Here is a 20,539-nt window from a genome sequence, read left to right as displayed (position 1 = left end):
TTCTCCAAAAACTATGGGAGTTTTTTTTTTGTTAAAAAGAAGGAAAATTATGGTAATTTAATCGACATTAAATGTAGTTAATGCAATCATTTTTATGCAATTCTTTATGTTTTGAATTAATATATATATATATATATATATATATATATATATATATAATTTTAATTCTGTGGATTTTTCTATCATGTACAAGTTTAAATATATTAAGAAATTTAAAATATTACGAATAGACAAGTGATACTTTGCGGGTAAACAATTATATTTTCTTCTATTCTTTTGTTAAACCAAAGTATGCATCCGTATAAATGTATCACTTTGTGTTACACTAAGTGTTTTTTAATTATTTTAAAACACGTATTTCATTCAATAACAAATTAATTTTTTTCCCGTAAATCATGGTATCCACAATGCAGGTATAAAGATTTTTTCTGAAATGACGGATAACTATCTAATGGGTTTACATCTTTCAACAAAATATATGTAATATGTTTTCTCATACCATGGGCATTCAAGCAGAAATTAAAACCCTTACCAAAAATAGTTGAGTAACCGTAATTAACTCGAACCAATTGTACCACACTAAATTGGTCTTTCGCTAATAATGGATTAGATTTGTGATCAATTACTTTTTTGAACGGCAAATCAAATTAGATTGAACAATTTTTTCAAACACAAGATGTATCCGAAATAGATTAAAGAAAAATAATAAGAGTCACTCCTCTCCTCTTTATATGAATTTGACAACGCTATCAATAAACTATATATAGAAGAAGAAGAAGAAAAAACATGGGCAAATGCACTTATTTTACTTCCATTTTAATTAAATAATGATAAATTAGACACAAATGAAATAAAACCAATAAATAATAAATTAGACAGTCGTTTCAATTTAAAATAGCTTAAATTAAACTTTTGTAATTCATGATTACATTTTATTCTAAGCAGTTTGATTCATTGCATAATTGAAATCACATCAAAATGTTATGAAAATAATCCCTTAGTACTCTTCATAGTATGCATTTGCCTCCTCAACATAGGATTCCTCCTCAACCTCAGGTGCGTACTCTTCATAGTATGCATTCGCCTCCTCGACACTGGATGCCTCCTCGACATGGGATGTGTACTCTTCATAGTACACATTCGCCTCCTCGACATGAGATGCCTCCTCAACATGGTCCACATTCGCCTCCTCAACATGGGATGTGTACTCTTCATAGTTCACGTTCGCCTCCTCAACATGGGATGCCTCCTCAACATGCTCATAGTAGGCCTCACTCTCCACTTCATGGACATGGTATGAATCCTCTTTCTGAGCTTCCTTGTCCTTCCCTAATGCGAGTGCACCAACACCACCCACAACAACTCCCACAGCCAAACCTGCTCCAGCACCCACGGCCAAACCTGTTCCCAACCCAAATTGGCTACTTTTCTCTGATTCACCTTGCTGCGTGCCTTGTTGAATGCTTTGACCATAGGCATACGGTGCAGATGCGGGGTAACCTACAGGAGGACGTGAGGCAGCAGCATATGTGGGTGAGGCTACGGGGTAACCGTAGCCTGCAGGAGGAGGTGGAGCAACATTGTATGGATTCCCATACGTTACCGACAAACTTGCACCAGGTACAGGTGGAGCACCATATGGACTCCCATAAGGATGAGGAGCACCATAAGGTGCATGATAGGCTAAATTTTTTATGATGACTTTAACGTCAACCGTGCCTTGTGGGCGTCCAGAAGGACGCTTCAGCTTCAAAGTACGGTTGACACCAGATAAGTCGTCAATTTTAATACCATCGAGTGGAAGTTGAGTTGATCCGATAATGAGTGGCGCCTTGTTATTTGACTCTAAGTGGAGAACGTCGATGAAGACTATACAATTGTTGATGGGTGTCGATGGTGGCATAGGGGTGATGAGTTTTTCATTCCAGTTGGGTTGAGTGTCACCAGATTTGTCAACGTTGGTGGAACGTTTTTGTGCTGGATCAACCCAAACAACAGCATATGGGAGGTTAGGACCGTACCGCCAATTCACATTCTTGAGGTTTTTGGCAGATAAAAGCTTAACTTCAACCTCATAAGGTGACGCCATGGAAGCAAAATGGGGGAGAAATGATAAAGAAAAGAAACCAAAGCAAACGTTGATATGTGGTGTTTGTGATTGTAGAAGTGAGGTTCAAGAGCTATATATAATGCATGAACTTTACTTCTCGACTAAGGGATGTATGTATTTGATATACATTATTTCTCTAAGGATTTTTCGGATATGTTATCAATGTCTTTAAATGTCTATTCTCTGATTATGCAACTATTTTCGTTTTGGACGAGTCTAGTGACTACATCTCGATCTGTTTATTTTTACTCGTAACTTTTGTATATAATTTTTATTTTTTTGTTCGTAATTACTTTTTGTTTTTAAAATTTCAAAATTAGTTTTTGTTTTCACAATAATACATTTAAATATTTATTGCAGCGAAATAGATATATGTGAAATGAAATAATAAATGATTAAGAGTGATTTTTGTAATTTTTTCTTTCTATATGTCACTTTAGAATATTAATGTATTTTACACTAATTATTTTTTTACAAATGTATTTTACACTAGTATATTTTTATTTATTGAATTTCACTCAATATAACTACTCAATTAGTTAAAATTAATAAGATTATTATTGTTAATGATATTCTCCTTGTTCCTTAGTTTTGAAAAAATATTTTATTCCGATGTCGATTTTAAAGTTCAATACAAATTATTTATTTATTCTTCAAAAAAAATTATTTATTTATTACAAAGAGAGAAGTAAATGTAATAAAATAATTCTTATTAAGGATAATATGAATCAAACATAAATATTTGTATTAAAAGTAAAAATGTTTATTAGTTGTTTTATCATCCATTACCATGTCCAAAATGACATTCAAAAAAGAAAGGATGAATACTAATTTTATAATTCAAATCAACCCAAATAATTATTTTTTTTGAAAATCATTCTCCCCCGTCCCTTTTTTTTAGACTACTTTACAAAAAATTGTGTCCCTAAATATAAGACTATCTGCAGATTTTTAGATACATTCATTACTCTTTTCAAATACACCCTTCATTAATATTATCAATATATTTTGAAATATAAAAAGTTAACATTAAATATCTCTCTATAAATAAAGGGTAATTTGGTAATAGTAACATACATTTATGACAAATTTATTACTTCAAATACTTTTTTAATATCCGCGATTTTAGTAAACTATTCCAATAAAAAGGGATCGAGAGAGTATACAACTCAAATTTGACACTTAATGTGAAAGGGAACCGAAGGAGTAACAAAGTTTACATTGATAATATTGTTAAGTGAAAACAAATTTTTTTTTTAAAGTGCAAATAACCTTAAAATGGCCATTCCTAGTGCAAAATTGGAGGTGGCACGATTGGGATTGAGGAGGAAAGAAAATATCAGAAAATAAATGTCAATAATGATGAGGATAATTTGAAGGACGGTAATAACGATGATTTGATATCTCCAATTAAAGATGCTACTACCATTTGAAGGAGTAGTACAATTCACTACTAAAAAACAAAAATTAGTGAGGGAAATTTAGTGAGGGAAAACGCGAAATCCCTCTCAAATTCCGTCACTAAATTTTGCGACCAAAGAATTTGTGAGGGATTTTATTTTTTCCGTCATTAATTTCCCTCTCTAATTTTACTTTTTCTAGTAGTGATTTGTCCAAAAAAAAATGCTATTACAAAGAACAAATGTTTTGGAAATTATGAGGTTAATTCAAATTTTAATGAGGATAATTTAATTCATAATCAAAACAAAAGAAATGATGTTTTGGAAATTACGAGGTTAATTTAAATTTTAATGAAGATAATTATAATCAAGAGGTGGAGCGGTCTAATGATCATATGATGCATCATGATGAGATGAAGACATAAAAAATATGGGCCTTAATAAAATAGAAAATCAAATACCGGCCCATATGATAGTGGAGCGAACCAGGGGGGTGTATTACTACAAAGGACTATTGAAGTTGCAGACTCAATGGGGGGTGTCGTGGCAATCATTTTTGTCAGTTTTTTCCAGAAAAGGGTAAGGTGAATATAGTTTTTTGTTGTTGAAAGAAGAATATAGTTGCATCCTTGAAGTTTGATTGGGTATGTAATCATTATTATTGGGTATGTAATCATTAATAGGTCACTTTTATCTTGAAAACAATATTATTATTTCCCTCCAAAAATATTATTATAAAAAATGTGTAACGACAAAAATTAGATATCGTTTATTTTTCTACATCAATTCAACACTTTTATTTCTTCCACTATCACTATTTTCCTAGCACATCATAAACATAATACATCTATTATATCACTCACACTTTTTCTTCCTCTCTCTCAAAGTGTAAGGAAGAAATATGGATTCTATAAGATAATTTGTCAAAAACATCCAACACATCACACTAATACATAAGAGGATGGAAGATAATATAGCTTAATATGTTTTTATTTTTCATTTAGGATTATTTTTTATGGGATTTTGATTAATTTTTTAATAAAAAAAAACACTATCAAATTGAATAATTTTTTTGACAAAATCAAATTGAATAAAATATAACGGTCTTTGATTTTGTATAAGACCCATGCATCAGACAGGTCAGTGATGTGGTTATATTCAATGGAGAAGGACTTGCTTGAGCACAAATTTTTGGGCACACTATTTAAATACACACACAAAAATACATTTTATGAAATTATTTAAAAAATAAATATTATTCTACTATGTTCTCTCTTTATTTTTGTATTAATTTATTTAAAAGTTAAATTAAATTTTGAATGAACTTTACCTATGAAGTATCGGTACCCGACCAAACATCAATTACATGAGAATGTACATTTATTTACCCTATGTTATATTTTTTATTTGCATTTACCTTATGTTAAACTTATTTCCCGTAAAGAATTTCAATATTTTTTTTTGGGTACAAAAATAATTTCTAATTTAAAGTTTGTATCTTTTAGGAATTAGGAATAAATTTTGCAAACAAAGGAAGTGCACACGATTATTTTTTGTAATAATAGCGTTTAAAAACATCATTAATTTTGGAATTAAAAATTCATTATTCAATTCAAATTTTATATATATGTAGAAATACAATTAAGTTTTTTTTTTTGTCCTCGTGAGCTTAGCTCAGTTGGTAGGGACAATGCATATTATAATATCAAGGTCCGGAGTTCGAACCCCGACCACCACAAAAAAGAAAAACAATTAAGTTTTTTTTTTTTTTGACAAAAAGAAATACAATTAAGTTTTGTAAGGGGATATTACAACTTCTAAATAAAGGAGCCATTATGATAAGACGCTGGCATTTTTAATCATGGCAACGCAATTATGAAGAGTTATAGGAAGGATCCGTGAAAAAAAAAAATCCACCTTTATCCACGAGGTAAGATCTTCTTCATTTATGTATTTCTCCATAAATGACAAAGTTTATAAACTTACATGATAGAGTTTATACAACCACACCGAATATTAATATCAGTAAAAAAAGGTTAATAAACTTACATCATTATTTTGTAAAAAAAAACTTACATCATTATTAAATACGCCGCATTACCAAAATTACCTAAAATGAGATGAGAGATGAAATTGTGGGACTAAAAAACAGGTTTTAAAAATAAACGACCAAAATTTCTCAAAAAAAAAAAAGTTGGACGACTAAAACTTCATTTTTATGATAATAGGATATCAAAAATACATTTGAGTCTAGTAGTTATTATAGGTGTAGAAATTTTTTCATATAACATAACTAGGAGTATGTTGTTGAATAATGTAGTTATTACAAACATTATGTATAAGGGCCGGAGTTCGAATTTTAGATCTTTCAACAAATCGAGGGAGGTCCTCTTCTCCAACAAATCGATCATAATTTAAATGAGTTCGTTTTGTTTTGTAAATATTTTTTTTACTACATGCATGTTGCAAAATATTGTCTTCATGTCATATATAGAATTCCATTTGTGAGAATATATAGCAAAAATGTCTTTCAGTTAGTATAGTAGATGCCAGATCTATCTCATCATAAGAATAAGAGTATAAGCTTCTTCTCATGACATTATCTCATCTATTACAGCCTGGCGCTAGTGAAGTTGATACCTTTGGAATCCTTATCATCCATGCATATACCAATCCAAACACTTATCACTGAAGAACTTCCCTTTCAACTTCAGAAGCTTTCTATAATCACTACTCCATAGATACAAGTTGGAAATTAGGGTTACAACTTACAACATTCAATTTTGACCACAAATTGGGATATCCACGTTTGGATTCCCAAGTCTGGATGCTTTGGCATTAAGATAAATTTCAAAATATTATTTTTTTTTTGAAAAATCCAATATTAATATCTTAAACATATATAATGTCATTATACTCTTATCTTGAGTATATAATTTTAATATTTGTAAAAAAATTATCATAATTTTTAAATTAATTAATTGTAAAACTATTATCTTAATAATACACACAATCAAATCTTAATATTTTAATTTTATCTTCATAGTACATATCAACATAATTCAGTTTCAAGAAAATTTAGTTTGATTGAGTCGGTTGTCTTGCAGGGTGAAGCGGTGAATAGTTGGAGCTGGCGGGCTCATTCTTCTAATAGGCACACAGTGAGCCGCGCATATCAGTATTTGATTGATGATTTTGACCATGACGTAATTGTTACCGATTATGGTCATTTCAGTCATATATTATGGTTAAAGGTTGTTCCGTTAAATTTCTCTTTGTTTGCTTGACGCCTGCTACTTAATTGTCTTCCTACTACAGATAATTTATTCAGAAAGCATGTGTTGCCCATTGATGAGCAACTTTGTACAGGAGGATGTGGGAGCAATGAGGGTAGAGATCATTTGTTTGTTTCTTGTGATTTTTTCGGCAGCATTTGGCATGTGATTTGCGGTTGGTTATGGATTTCTTCGGCATCTTCTCGGAATTTAATTGGGCATCTAAACCAGTTTTGTGTGGCTTGGGAGGTTTCTCTAAAAATATGTGCTTAGTGTTCAAGATGTTATGGTTAGTGGTTGTTTCCATTATTTGGAAAGAGGGAAATAGACGTATTTTCCAACATAAGGATGATCATATTCTTTCCATGGGCGAACAAGTTAAGCTTCTCGTGTTTTAGTGGTTTAAATTGAATTTTGTTTTATTCGACTTTGACTGCAATTTTTGGAGGCAAAATCATATGTTCTGCCTAACTTCTGTAACTTAGCTCCTTGTTGTTCCTTGTTTTTGTTCAGTTTTCTCTTTTAAAAAATCTTTTAAACACATATTATAATCCTTTATTATAAAAGCTAGACTTGGTTAGCAAACATGTTGCCCTAATTAGCCCTAATCCCTAGCATTTTTCCCTCCTAAACATGCTAATATAATCTCACCCGTTGATTCAATCTCTATTCTCAAACTCCTCATTTTCAATCATACTCCATCCGGTCCTATTTATAAGAAAAATTTGGGTCAACAAAAGTTGATGTATTTAGTTAAAAATTCAGTCCAAATACATTAATTTTTGTTGACTCAACTTTTTCTTGTAAATAGGACCGGAGGGAGTATAACTTAGTTAATGCTAATTGAAAACGAATAACACACTTTTAATGACAATTGAAAACGTAGTTAATGCCAATTCGATTAACAACCCCCTACAAACTTTTAAACCATATCCTCTCCTCATGTTAACTTGAGAAACTTTCAATATTAACGATTGCATACCAATTATCCCCTCCTACCATCATTTTTACATCAAAACAATTTAGACTTAACAATGGAAAGTGATGCACTAACTCTCTTAGCACTGCACTGCTTGAAGGGTACAATGTTTCATCTTCTTTCTTGATCTCTTATGTGTTGTTTCGTTTATATTTTTCAGCTTGCGCTAATTTTTTTGAATCTTTGATCTTTTTCAACTCCATTAGATCCAAATCCTATAACGGATTTGGACAAGTTTGTTAACAGATTGCGAGTTCAATATAGAAAAAAATATTGTATAGATATCACGAAAAATCTTCTATGGGCGACAAAAAATTGATGCAATATTTTTTTGTTAAATTTTCTGTTTCCATTATTTACGGAAATGGTACTTTCTTGATGCTCCCCGTTTGTCTTTATGATGTGATTTAAGATCAAGCAATGCAGGGCTATGTGCAATTTTGTTAACAAGTTGTCAATTTTATTTTGATACACATTTACGTGCATGAATAAAATGAAAATTACCACGTAGCTATTGCTAATCGAATAAAAGAAAACAATAATGATATTTATGGAACTTAATGACATTTCAGGAAGAGTGAACGAGAGATTAGCACGTAGCTATTACATAAATCGAATTACTAATTTGACTGTCATCCATGTAACAATTCAAATTTCAAAATTTTTTGAAATTGATTAATGATATTTGATTGTGAATAATAGAAACTTATTGCTCATTATTGCTAATCGTTAACATCATTGTGAATAAAAGAAACTTATTGCTCATACGAAATGGAAAAGGTTAGTAGTGCTAATCGAATAAAAGAAAAAAGTAATGATATTTATGGAACTTAATGACGTTTCATTTCATGAAGAGGAAAAGAAAGATTAGCACGTACTTATTTCAAAAATTAATACGTATCAAGGTTAATTGTTTTTATTCAGTATGCACTAATTGCTTTTATTGCTTTTCGTATAGGAATTGATTTTAATTGCTATAACTAATTACTTTTAATTGCTTTACGTATAGGACTTGATTGTTGAACCGTTTTAGGCGCATATTTTCGTATAGGAATTGCTTTTAATTGCTTTTATGCAGTATGCACTAATTGCCTTTCATATAGGAATTGCTTTTAATTGCTATAACTAATTGTTGTTAATTGCTTTTCGTATAGGACTTGATTACAGAACCGTTTTAGGTGCATATTTTCGTATAGGAATTGCTTTTAATTGCTTTATGCAGTATGCACTAATTGCTCTACCAATTACTACCTATTAAAAGCAATTATGACTGCAATGATGATATTAACATAAGACTCTCCAACATTTATGCAGTAATTGCGTTTAATTGCTTTTATGCACTATGCAGTAATCCACGAAATGTTTGAAAATTGCTTTTACTTACAAGGTTAGTAGTGTTAATCGAATAAGAGAAAAAAGTAATGATATTTATGAAACTTAATGACATTTCATTTCATGAAAAGGAAAAGAAAGATTAGCACGTAGTTATTGCAAAAATCGTTTAGGAGAGTTAACTGTCCTCCATGTAACAAGTCAAATTTCAAATATTTATGAAATTGATTAATGATATTTGATTGTGAATAATAGAAACTTATTGCTCATTATTGCTAATCGTTAACATCATTTTGAATAAAAGAAACTTAGAGCTCATACGAAATGAAAGAGGTTAGTAATGCTAATCGAATAAAAGAAAAAGTAATGATATTTTTGGAACTTAATGACATTTCATGAAGAGGAAAGAAAGATTAGCACGTAGTTATCGCAAAAATCAAATTATAAATTTGACTGTCCTCCATGTAACAAGTCAAATTTTAGATATTTATGAAATTGATTAATGATATTTCATTGTGAATAAAAGAAACTTATTGCTCATTATTGCTAATCGTTATTTCAGGTCATGAATAGATGGTAAATTAGTAAACTTTCAAAGAAAACTTGCCAATTACCTATTTAAATACCACTCAGTTGTGAGAATACAACTATTCTCTTCTTTAAGCCAATTAATATTTTTATCATTGGTTAGTCTTCCTTTTATCACGAAGTTTTTCGTAATGGTTAATGTTAGATAACTTTTTTGTTACTTTTTTGTTGCTATTAATATTTTTATCAGTTGTGAGAAAACTTGATGGTTAATGTTCAAACCTTTTTGTTATGTATGCTACCATTTTATTTTGTTGCTATTGTTGTCTTAGAAGTGAACATATTTTTAAAACTGATATAAAACTTCTACCAACTATATATGTTTACATTATTGCTATTGATTCAATTAACTTCTACGTGGTACGATCCGTGTGGTAGCACGGATCAAGAGTCTAGTAATTATAATTTGTATCTTTTAAGTCTTCCTTAGCACGCCTTATGCTGGATGATATTTTGTGGTAGTAATATATCATTTTAGCCTCTTAAAAAAATTAGTTTCTACTTTCTATCCATTTATAAAATAAATAGTGTTTGGTGAAATTCGGATTTTAAATTTAATCAAATCTTAATATTACAATGACACCATATATATGAAATTCGGATATATTATTTTTGCTACACAAAATCAACTAAGAAATCAAAATTAAGTATCCCCTCACTTCCATATTTTTTTTCCTCACATTTACAAAAAAAAAAAAAACCCTTCCATATTTTCTTAATTTTGATAAGTTTAAACAACTTTATTTATCATCTAGAATTACTCTAGTGTTGAAAAGTTTAAAGAATCATATCTTAAACTTCAGCGAACTTTTGTTGGAGTTACTGCTAATTCGCTCTTTCTTCCACGGGAAATAGATGAATGACTTTCTTTTCTATTTTATTCTCTCCTTTCATTTTCATTAGAAAAAGTTTAGAAGAAAGGAATAAAAATTGAAAGAGAGACTAACATATTCCTAATTCTCAAATGCTCAATAGAACCACACAAAAATAGACAAGAATGGTCTTGTCAAATAGCCTAATTAAGGGGTTTTGATTTGTGTGACCAATAATTTAATTTCTTGTATTTTTCTGAATATGAGATGGACTAACATTGATGAACACAGTCACACACACATACTATAGAATACGTTTTATCTACCGTTATGTATTTGACACATTATAGTTAATAAAAAACAATGAATTTCAACCCACTTGGGTTGGCCTAGTGGTATTGGCTTGGGACCTGAGAGTGTGCTCCTCCTCGAGGTCTCAGGTTCGATTCTCACTAGTGTCAATGAATTTCCTTTCTTCAAAGCTTCTTTAAAAAATCAAAAGCTAAAAAAAAACAATGAATTTCCTTTCTTCAAAGCTTCTTCAAAAAATCAAAAGCTAAAAAAACTTCAAAGCTTCTTAAAAATCAAAAATCAAAAGCTAAAAAAAAACAATGAATTTCCTTTCTTCAAAGCTTCTTCAAAAAATCAAAAAAAAAACCAATGAATTTCCTTTCTTCAAAGCTTCTTTCTTCAAAAAAAAAAATAAAAAAAAATATTACTTCTTCAAAAAATCAAAAAAAAAACCAATGAATTTCCTTTCTTCAAAGCTTCTTCAAAAAAAAAAACTTCTTCATTCAAAGCTTCTTCAAAAAAAAAAACTTCTTCAAAAAAAAAAACTTCTTCAAAGCTTCTTCAAAAAAAAACAACAATGAATTTCCTTTCTTCAAAAAAGAATGCATTTTATCTCGTTATATCCATTTTTTCTTTCTATTTATTTTCTTCTACTTTGCAATGAGATAGTCTAATATTTTTCTTAATTCTATTGTAAAATGTTAAAAATATTCTTATTTCGTTATATTTTGTTTCACTTCAAATTACATATATCTACAATAACATAAGTACACATCCTTAGGTTAATTAATAACAAAAATAATGTAAAAAATAGTTTTTTATTGGTTAAATAGTTTAGTGGCTAAAAATTCATCCCCTTGTTGTGAATAAATAAGGAAGGTTTGAAATCTAGCCTTTGCATGCAAACTGCAACGAAAAATAATTATGAGCTTTTTTTTTTTGAAAGGAAATAGCTTATAGCTTTTCATTATATATTAAGGACCGGATACAAAAAGGTACATCATTAAAGACTTGGGGACTAGCTAAGAATGGGGCCTCTCGTGCAAGAGTGTGAGCTACCTCATTCGCTTGCCTCCTACTAAACTCAACCTTAGAGTTTTCAAGAAAAGAAATACATCGCGTCTTACAACCTATGAGCTTAATGACTATATAATTCAAACTTCAGGAGAAGAAATAATTTCATTATCGCATAACCCAAAAAGGAAAAAAAGAACCGCTTATCAACATCGTTTTAATTTTTGTAAAAGGAAAATTTCTTTTTATAGAAAAAAAGGAGACGTTATTCTCCAATTATATGGGAAATAAGTGCGAAAAATCGGAATCCTTTATTTATTTTTTTTGACAAGAAAAAGTCAGAATCCTTATCATTTTGGTTTATTTTCCACCATAACCAATCACCTTAGATACTTGTTTTGTTCCAAAGTAGTAGTGGTCTGGTCTATTAATGGTGAGGCCCCATCCTCACAAGTTGATCAGGTTTATTCGTGGTTCCCCTTAACTGATATTAATCTCGATTCTGCTTGTTTTACTGCTCCAAAAATTGTTTCTATTAATTATTTTAATTTAATTCATATTATATCATCGGTGTAAAGAGATTGTACACGACCAATTAATCATACTTGTTAAATCATTAGAAATATTTGATTTTTAAGGGGTGAGACTCTCATATATAATGTGTCCAACCATTGTTCACCTTTCTATTTTGACCAACGTCATTTCCGTCTACGTGGTGACAAGCAACCAAAGGCTTAAAATTCCTTTCATCAATGTCCTTGTGTCAACTTGATGATGAGCGACCAAGGTTCAACCTTTTCTTTGACCGACGTCGTTGTGCCGTTATGGTGATGAGAGACCAAGACTAAGCTTTCCTTCGCACAACGTCCTTGTGTGACGTGGTGATGATCGACTAATTAAGCTCATGCTCTCCTTTATCTAACGTCCTTGTGCCAACGTGGCGATGAACGACCAAAGCTAAAGATATCCTTCATCTGACGTCCTTGTGCCAACGTGGTGATGAACGACCAAGGCTAAAGCTCTCCTTCATCTGACGTCCTTATGCTTACTTGGTGATGAGCGACCAAAACTCAGGTTATCCTTCATTTGGCGTCCTTGTGCTAACATGGTGATGAGCGGCCAAGACTCAAGCTCTCCTTCGACCGACGTCCTTGTGCTGATGCAGTGACGAGCGGCCAATGCTCAAGCTCTTCTTCAACCGACGTCTTTATTTCAGTTCTTGGTATAACTCAAACGGGAGAAAATTATAGGACAAGTGAAATTAAAATAATATTGATTATGAGAGAATTGTTACAACAAATAGTACATTGAGGTCTAGATAATCAAACTAAACTAACTCCCAACTAATCTAACTAACATGTAACTAACTTTTGCATCTCTAATAGTCCTTGTGCCAACCAACTTGGTGAAAAACGGCCAAAGCTCAAGCTCTCCTTCACCCGACGTCTTTGTACCGACGTGGTGACGAGCCATCAAGGTTTAAGCCCTCCTTCATCCGACGTCTTTGTGGCGACTTGACGTCGAGTGTCCAAGGTTCAAGCTCTCCTTCAAACAAAACCACCGTGTAAACTTCTTCTTGTTTGTACTGAAAAATATGGTGCCATACTGTCGTAATTGTAAAGGATTAATGACCCATGTTTGGGCATTACAAAAAATAAAGTGTGTACAGTGTACACAGCCAAAAAACACGATATGGTTCAAATCAAACAATACACTTTTGTCAACATTTTTTCCTCTCCTTTTTGTTGAAAAGTTGTGAATAATTGTTCTAACTTTAGACCAAATAGTTAACATAAGTTATCAGCAAAATATTCTGTTGGTCTTGCTGATATTTTTAATGTTATAAAAATAACCATGATTAGCTTCAAAACTGTTGGGAAACTGTTTGTGAGGAATGAGGAAGAAATTCAACGACCAACCAATGAGCCCGATTTATATTCCATCCATGAGACAAATTAAGAAGATAGATCAACCCAAGTCTAAAGATATAAAGATTCTGTTCCTTGTAACTTTATTTTGCTGTCTCTTTCATTTCATTAAATTCAAAGTGAATTAAATAAGCTCATTAATTTACAACATTTTATGTGTATCAAGTTTTTTTTAGTATTTCCTTTTAAAAAAAGTTTTTTTTAGTATTTATTCAAAAGAAGTAAACTCTCGGTTTTTTTTATCGAAATGGCCAATGTTAGTATTGTTATTTTCGCCAATAGTAGAGACTAGAGATCGAATCATTGACCTCTTTAACACTTCACTCCCTAACTCGCTCACTCTAACCACCAAGCCGTCATTATATCTTCAGTAAACCATTTAATTGATCTCTAAAATCATAAAAATCCTTCATTTTAGTACTTCAAATTTGAGAATAAGGAAAAATGTCCTCCGAATTGAAAAATGTTGAGTATTTTTTGGTCCATCCATATGAGGTAGACATTTAAATGCATCTGTACTGGCGTGGCATATGGCAACGTAGATGCCAACTAACACTCTCACATCATAAGAACCATTTTGCCCAAAAACAAATTGGGTTTTCAAGAACGAGTACATATGATAACAGATGAAAAATTTACCCAAGAAAAAATAATCAAAATTAACGATGATAAGTTAGATATGAAAAAATATGTATGAAAATATATAAAATTCATGTGATAGTCCTTTCTAGTAGGGCTATCTGAAATATATAAAACTATTAAAAACTATCACTTGCAATGAAATTTCAGATATCCACTTTGGATCAAATTTCATTTGTGATCAAAAGAATATAGGAACATCAAATGTGACAAATCTTGCTGAAATAATCACAACACAAGTGTACAAAAACCAGGACCATTGGTACGGACTAATAAATATTGTCAGAATTACTGCCACACCATTTTGTCATTTTCTTGAAAAATTGCTGAGTAAGAAGGATGCAAGGAGCCACTTTGGTTCCTTAACCACAAACACAGAAGTAGAAAACATCCAAAAGATAAAAATGCACTTCTGTGCCTTTTCTGTCTTATCTCTATATTGATGATAGGGTGAAATTTTGTACATGGTTGCATTGCATTGCATTGCATTGCATGATACCTTAGCCCGTGAACTGGATCCTTCGTGTGCAGTACAAAATGAGACCTCCCAATCAGCACTGCATATGAAACAAAAAATCATGATGAATCATATAAACTGAAACAAAATTTTCATCATGAATCACGTCACATATGAAACAAAACTATGTATTGTACAATTTTTCACATAGTATTCCATACATTATATTCTTGTGTGGTGATTATGTTCTTGGGATTTCTCTATATTGGATTTTCCAATATTTTTCACATTTTAACTTGTAAAACAATACCAATTGTCAACAAATTATTTGGTCATGTCACATGTATTAGGGACAGATGCAATATTAACTTGATATTCTAATTTAGAGATTTCAGTTTTAATTTAGTGGTCATGTAAGCTCAATTATATTCTTATGTTTTGTTAATTCATGATAGTCCAAAAGAAGACATGCATGTGAAGAGGAAAGAACGAGTGAAATTTACAAGATCCATAAACTTTATCGGTTTAGGGAAAGTCGGCTATAGAATCATGGGTCTATTAGGAGTATAATATTTCTAATTAAGGACAACATTTCTTAAAGTTCAAGCATATATTTAAACATTAACTAATAGTACAATACATACAAATTCATATAAATGTTAAATTAATTACCTAAAAAATGTTCCAAGATTTTTCAACAGTTTGTCCCACTATTATGCTCTGAAAGCAACAGCTAGCACTAGCAACAAGCACATTTTCTATCCCTCCATTGGTATATAAAGGGTAGAGGCCAATGACTAACTCTTCATTGGCTCATTCATTCACACATCTCTAACAATAAACACTAAATTTTCTTATCTTATAATTTATATATAAGTGTTGCTAGAATGTCCTCAAGTTCAGCTTGGACAACAAAGCAAAACAAAAGATTTGAGAATGCTTTGGCCATCTATGACAAGGACACCCCAGATAGGTGGCAGAAGTTAGCAAGGGCTGTTGGAGGGAAGACAGTTGAGGAAGTGAAAAGGCATTATGAGATGTTAGTTGAAGATTTGAAGCAAATTGAGGAAGGTCATGTTCCTTTGCCCAAATACAGAAATGCTGCAACAATTAAAGGTTACAATTACAGTGACGAAGAACAAAGGTAATTTTTACTACTTAATCCTTAAAAAAAAAAAATTGTAGATAGACAAAATATAATAGTCATTAGAAACTCATACACGGATAGACGAGTCAGGGTTTGAAACCAGGTCACTTCGTTCGTCTTATTAATATTTTTGGTACTTTTGACACTTGAGCACTACTTAATCGTTATTTTGTCATTAGCAATCGCTTGCATGTGATTCAATTTGACACTGTTAGATAAAATTAATTTAGCAACACAAATTTAAAGAGAGATAATATGAAATATGTATCTAATTTTTTCACTAAATTTAATGAGGAAAATTAAACAAGAATTTATATTTTGTATATCTAATTTGGTCTCTAATTTTATTTTTCCTAGTAATAAAAATCTACATTATAATCTAAACTATAGTTTTATATCATTTATGTTCATTTTCTCTGTTTCATTTACACACACCACAAAGGTACAACCATGAGGGACCATAAACTTACTGTTTTATACGTTTTTTTTCTTCTTCTTCTTCTTCTTGTTTATAAATATGGAGAAGATTTTTATTGTGGGTGTGAGCTGAGTGAGTCTATTGTATTTGTAATGCAGGTTGAAGTATCTAAGCCTTCAGTGAAGTATTGACAGAACGGATCCAATATGGGTGGAGAAAAAATGTGACATATTCGTATATCATGCATCTAGCTTGGTTCTATAAGAACAAAAAAATCTAATCTAATATTGTTTTCTGGCTTGGTAATCTTTTACTTTCTATATATGCACGATGTATCTGTGCTATTTTTTTTTTTGGTTACAAAGCTAAAAGGGAAAGAAAAAAGAAACAAACAGCAAAAAGAAAAAGACTAAGCTCTAGGGAACACAGTTCCCATGGCGTCTAATCTGATCAGCGGAAGGAGATCATACGGAGGAGATGTATGCCTCACAAACTCTTCGTTCGAATTTGCTCCGAGCTTTGCCATGAAGTCAGCGCATTGGTTTCCCTCTCTAAGACAGTGATGGATTGAGAAGTTTCTTAAGGAGAGAATGTCCTTAATATCTTGGATTAAAACAGCATAAGCATGAAATTGAGAATGATTGTTATTAAGCAGCTGAACAGATAGCAGTGAATCTGAGTAGCAGACCAGGACATCAATTCCCTTATCAATTCCCTTATCTGTGCTATATGGCTATATGTACTAAAATTTGTAAGTCAATTATTTCAAGGGCATGTCAACCACTTGATCATGATGATATATAAATGATAAATCATGGCCATTTGACCATAAGTTTATGTTAACTTCATTTTAATTTGTCTTTTGGATGAATATAAATTATAACGACTTAATTAAGTTGCAATCTTAGAGGGTTTTCCAATCCAAGCTTCCAAGCCAAGTGTGTGTTTATGTTTATTTGCTAAAAGACAAAGGATGTGGTGTGGATAATGCAAAATATAATATATAATGTAAGACACATAGAATCCAAATTCGGTTAGTCGTTGAATCAAGAGGGTGCAATGATGAAACATACTCACAATATAATATACACATATATTTAACTAACAAGAATGAAGTGAAGTTCATCTAAAGTGAAGGAACATGTATGCTTTTACTCAGACCTCAGATCACCGACCATAACATGAATTTATCATTTTTGTCTAGAAAGTATGAAACCGTTAGATCTATAGAATAAAATTTATTAAAGATTATTAACAAAAATCAGATGCCCAATAATCAATTGCTTTGTTCACAACAGTCGGTCATAACATGCCCACAAACTTCTCTTGATAGAGAGAAAAAAAAAGACAACAACAATCAAGTTGTAATATTTATTAAAAAAAAAACACAAATATTTTAAAAATTAATTCAAGAGGAGAGCATCTCCAACATGTTTTTAAGTGATTCTTTTTCCCCCAACTACCACATAAGTTTTAGAGAATTGTTTTTCTCTCGTCTGTTTTTGCTCATTTCCATCCAACGTGAGTTAACTTACCTTGAAAATACACATGCATGAGTTAACTCATGCTCGACTATTTTAACGGAAACGAGAAAAAAAAGATGGGACAAGAGCAATAACCTAAGTTTTAAGAACACTCACTAATTTTCACTCCAATGACGAAAACCATGCTTCGGTTCTTAACTTGTATACTTTGGAGTCCTATAATTATATGAAACATCGTCCTAATGTGGAAATTGTGTTTTACATGCGGATGTCAACTCAATCATCTTCAACGCAATAAAAATAAATAAAGGGAGATTAGTCACTTTAGTCCCTGAATAGGAAATAAGTCGTCATTTTAGTCCCTGAATGCAATAAATTGCAAAATAGTCCATGAATGTAGACTATGTTAGTCAATTTAGTCCTTGAATGCAGACTTTGTTAGTCAATGTAGTCTCTGAATGTAGACTCTGTTAGTCACTTTAGTCCCTGAAATTGACTAACAGAGTCTACATTCAAGGACTCTTTTGCAATTTCTCTGCATTCAGGGACTAAAGTGACTAATTCCCCAATAAATAAATAATGACTGTTTGATTAAATGTTAAAAATAATGCATTGGAGACAGGCCGGATCTTGGGGGTGCAAATAGCTCAATGGAGTCGGGCCTCCCCAAGGTATGGGCCTAAAAAAAAATTTATAGTTACTACTAAGTACTACCCCACTAAAAAAAATTCCCTATGAGAACTCTCATACCACCCGTGTTTCTTTTCTTTCCTTATTCTCTTTCTCTCTTCTGATACTCATACATCGTGTTACATCACCATCACTCCTCCATCGGACTTCCCTTTTATTTATCTTTTGGAATGGCGGTTTGAGGTTCATCATGTATAAGGTAGTAATTTTCACCTTTGGGTGTACCGCATATATACGACACCTTGCATTTATCTTTTAAAAAATTTAAATAGAACAACGCTCTTTTAAAAAAATACGTTTTTATTTTATTACAAGCCTATTTTACTTACAGAACCGAGCCTCCGAATTCGTAGGAACGGTCCTGATTGGAGATGATTGAGTTATGCAAAAATTGTCTCAAAAAAGAACACAACGAAAGTATTAAAAGTTGTGAAAAATTGTCTCAAAATGATTCTCAATGAAAATATAAGTCAAAACTCACATTATCAAAGTGGATTTAATTCTTCTTCAAAATAGGGTGACTTTGAATGAGTATCTGAAAATTTGGGTCTCTTTATCATGCTTAGTTGTACGAGGTTAATCATAATTTCATAAATATTTATTTATTTTTATTCTTTTATACTTGTAAGATATTTATCTCCACACTGATGATTATGTAAGAAAAGTTTAAATGTTGATCATCAATTTGAAAATTAGTCTCATTATAAAACTTTTTTTAAGAGCAATGATATTTGTACATATATTTAATGACAACTTTGGTGACAATAATGTTTTTAACTCTTTTGTATTGGTAAAAAACAATAGAGAGAGAGAGAGAGAGAGAGAGAGAGAGAGAGAGAGAGAGAGAGAGAGAGAGAGAGAGAGAGAGAGAGAGAGAGAGAGAGAGAGAGAGAGAGAGAGAGAGAGAGAGAGAGAGGTAGAGAGATGATAAGAACAACATGTGAGTATAAGAGAGAAAGTTTTTAAAAAGTTGTCACAAAATAGTTGTATAAATATCATTTCTCTTGTTTAAATGAGGTTTGTATATGAAAGTTATGTTGTACTCCCTCCGTCCCTATATCTAAGCATCCTTTTATTAGAGACAGAGAATGCTTACATTACAGGAACAGAGAGAGTAGTTTGCATCTAAAAATATGATTAACGAGGTGACAAATACTTACTTAAGGACAAACTCAGATGTAAGAAGTTTGAGCACACTCACACTTACACAAATGACTTATTTTAAAAAGATAAATTTAGGGGGGGTGTATTGGATTGTGATTTCAAGGGATTTTAAAAGACTTTTTTTTATAATAAAAAAGTCTAGTGGTGTTCAATCAAGACTTTTATAAAATACAGAGAAATCTTGTGGTATTCAATTAAGACAATCATGACTTTCTTTTCAGGGCAACAAAATTCTTTGGTATTCAACTGAGATTTCTAATAACTTACAAATTGTCTATTGACATTCAAAAATCTATAGATTTTGATGGATTTTTTGATGGAATGAATTTTGTGAGACTTTTTAGTTAAAAATATAAATACTGCTCTCATCAAACAATCTCACACAAACCCTTGAGATTTTGTCACTCTCTTTCAAACCCTTGTTTGCCGTCATCTTTCTATGCCAATTTTTTCTTATTCTTTCTCTCTGTCAAATCCTTCAAAAATCTGAAGATATTACCGATTGATTTTTCCTTTCTTTTGGTATGATTTCTTTGTCATTTTGTATGCCATGTTTATATTCCGATTTGTTGATTTTTTTTGTCTAATTTGTTGTTACTTTTTTGTCCAATTCTCTCTATGCCATGATTTTTTCATTCCAATTTCTTGTTTTTAAACGTCTTTTACTTTTCTCCGATTTGTTTTATTTTTACAACAATTCATTGTTTTTTTTCTTTTGTCAAAAAACAATTCATTGTTTTTATTTTATTTTATGATTTGTTGTTATTTTTTCTTTTAACAATTGTTTCACTAATATTATTTTCTTATATTG

At 31.1% G+C, this 20,539-nt stretch overlaps 2 protein-coding genes and 1 long non-coding RNA gene across 3 annotated transcripts; 2 read left to right on the top strand and 1 right to left on the bottom strand.

Annotated features, from left to right (window-relative positions):
* Positions 1–882: 882 nt before the first annotated feature.
* On the bottom strand, positions 883–2,532 carry LOC146951870 (uncharacterized). Its single transcript, XM_085701600.1, has one exon. It carries the CDS (start codon positions 2,087–2,089, stop codon positions 998–1,000), a length of 1,092 nt encoding a protein of 363 aa, XP_085557726.1. The 5' UTR covers positions 2,090–2,532; the 3' UTR covers positions 883–997.
* A 3,728-nt stretch (positions 2,533–6,260) lies between these two features.
* LOC146951869 (uncharacterized) lies at positions 6,261–7,265 on the top strand. The gene is made up of 2 exons (XR_015005888.1): positions 6,261–6,716; positions 6,829–7,265. It is a non-coding gene; the product is annotated as an uncharacterized LOC146951869 (long non-coding RNA).
* Positions 7,266–15,617: 8,352 nt separating this feature from the next.
* On the top strand, positions 15,618–16,696 carry LOC146951868 (protein RADIALIS-like 4). The gene is made up of 2 exons (XM_085756022.1): positions 15,618–15,969; positions 16,549–16,696. Exons 1-2 carry the CDS (start codon positions 15,713–15,715, stop codon positions 16,571–16,573), a joined length of 282 nt encoding a protein of 93 aa, XP_085612148.1. The 5' UTR covers positions 15,618–15,712; the 3' UTR covers positions 16,574–16,696.
* Positions 16,697–20,539: the final 3,843 nt, after the last annotated feature.

Source organism: Medicago sativa, chromosome 1 (assembly GCF_051527215.1).
Source record: "Medicago sativa cultivar Bolivia chromosome 1, Bolivia_mono, whole genome shotgun sequence".
NCBI classification, from domain to species: Eukaryota; Viridiplantae; Streptophyta; class Magnoliopsida; order Fabales; family Fabaceae; genus Medicago; species Medicago sativa.
This window is presented reverse-complemented; position numbering and strand designations above follow the sequence as displayed.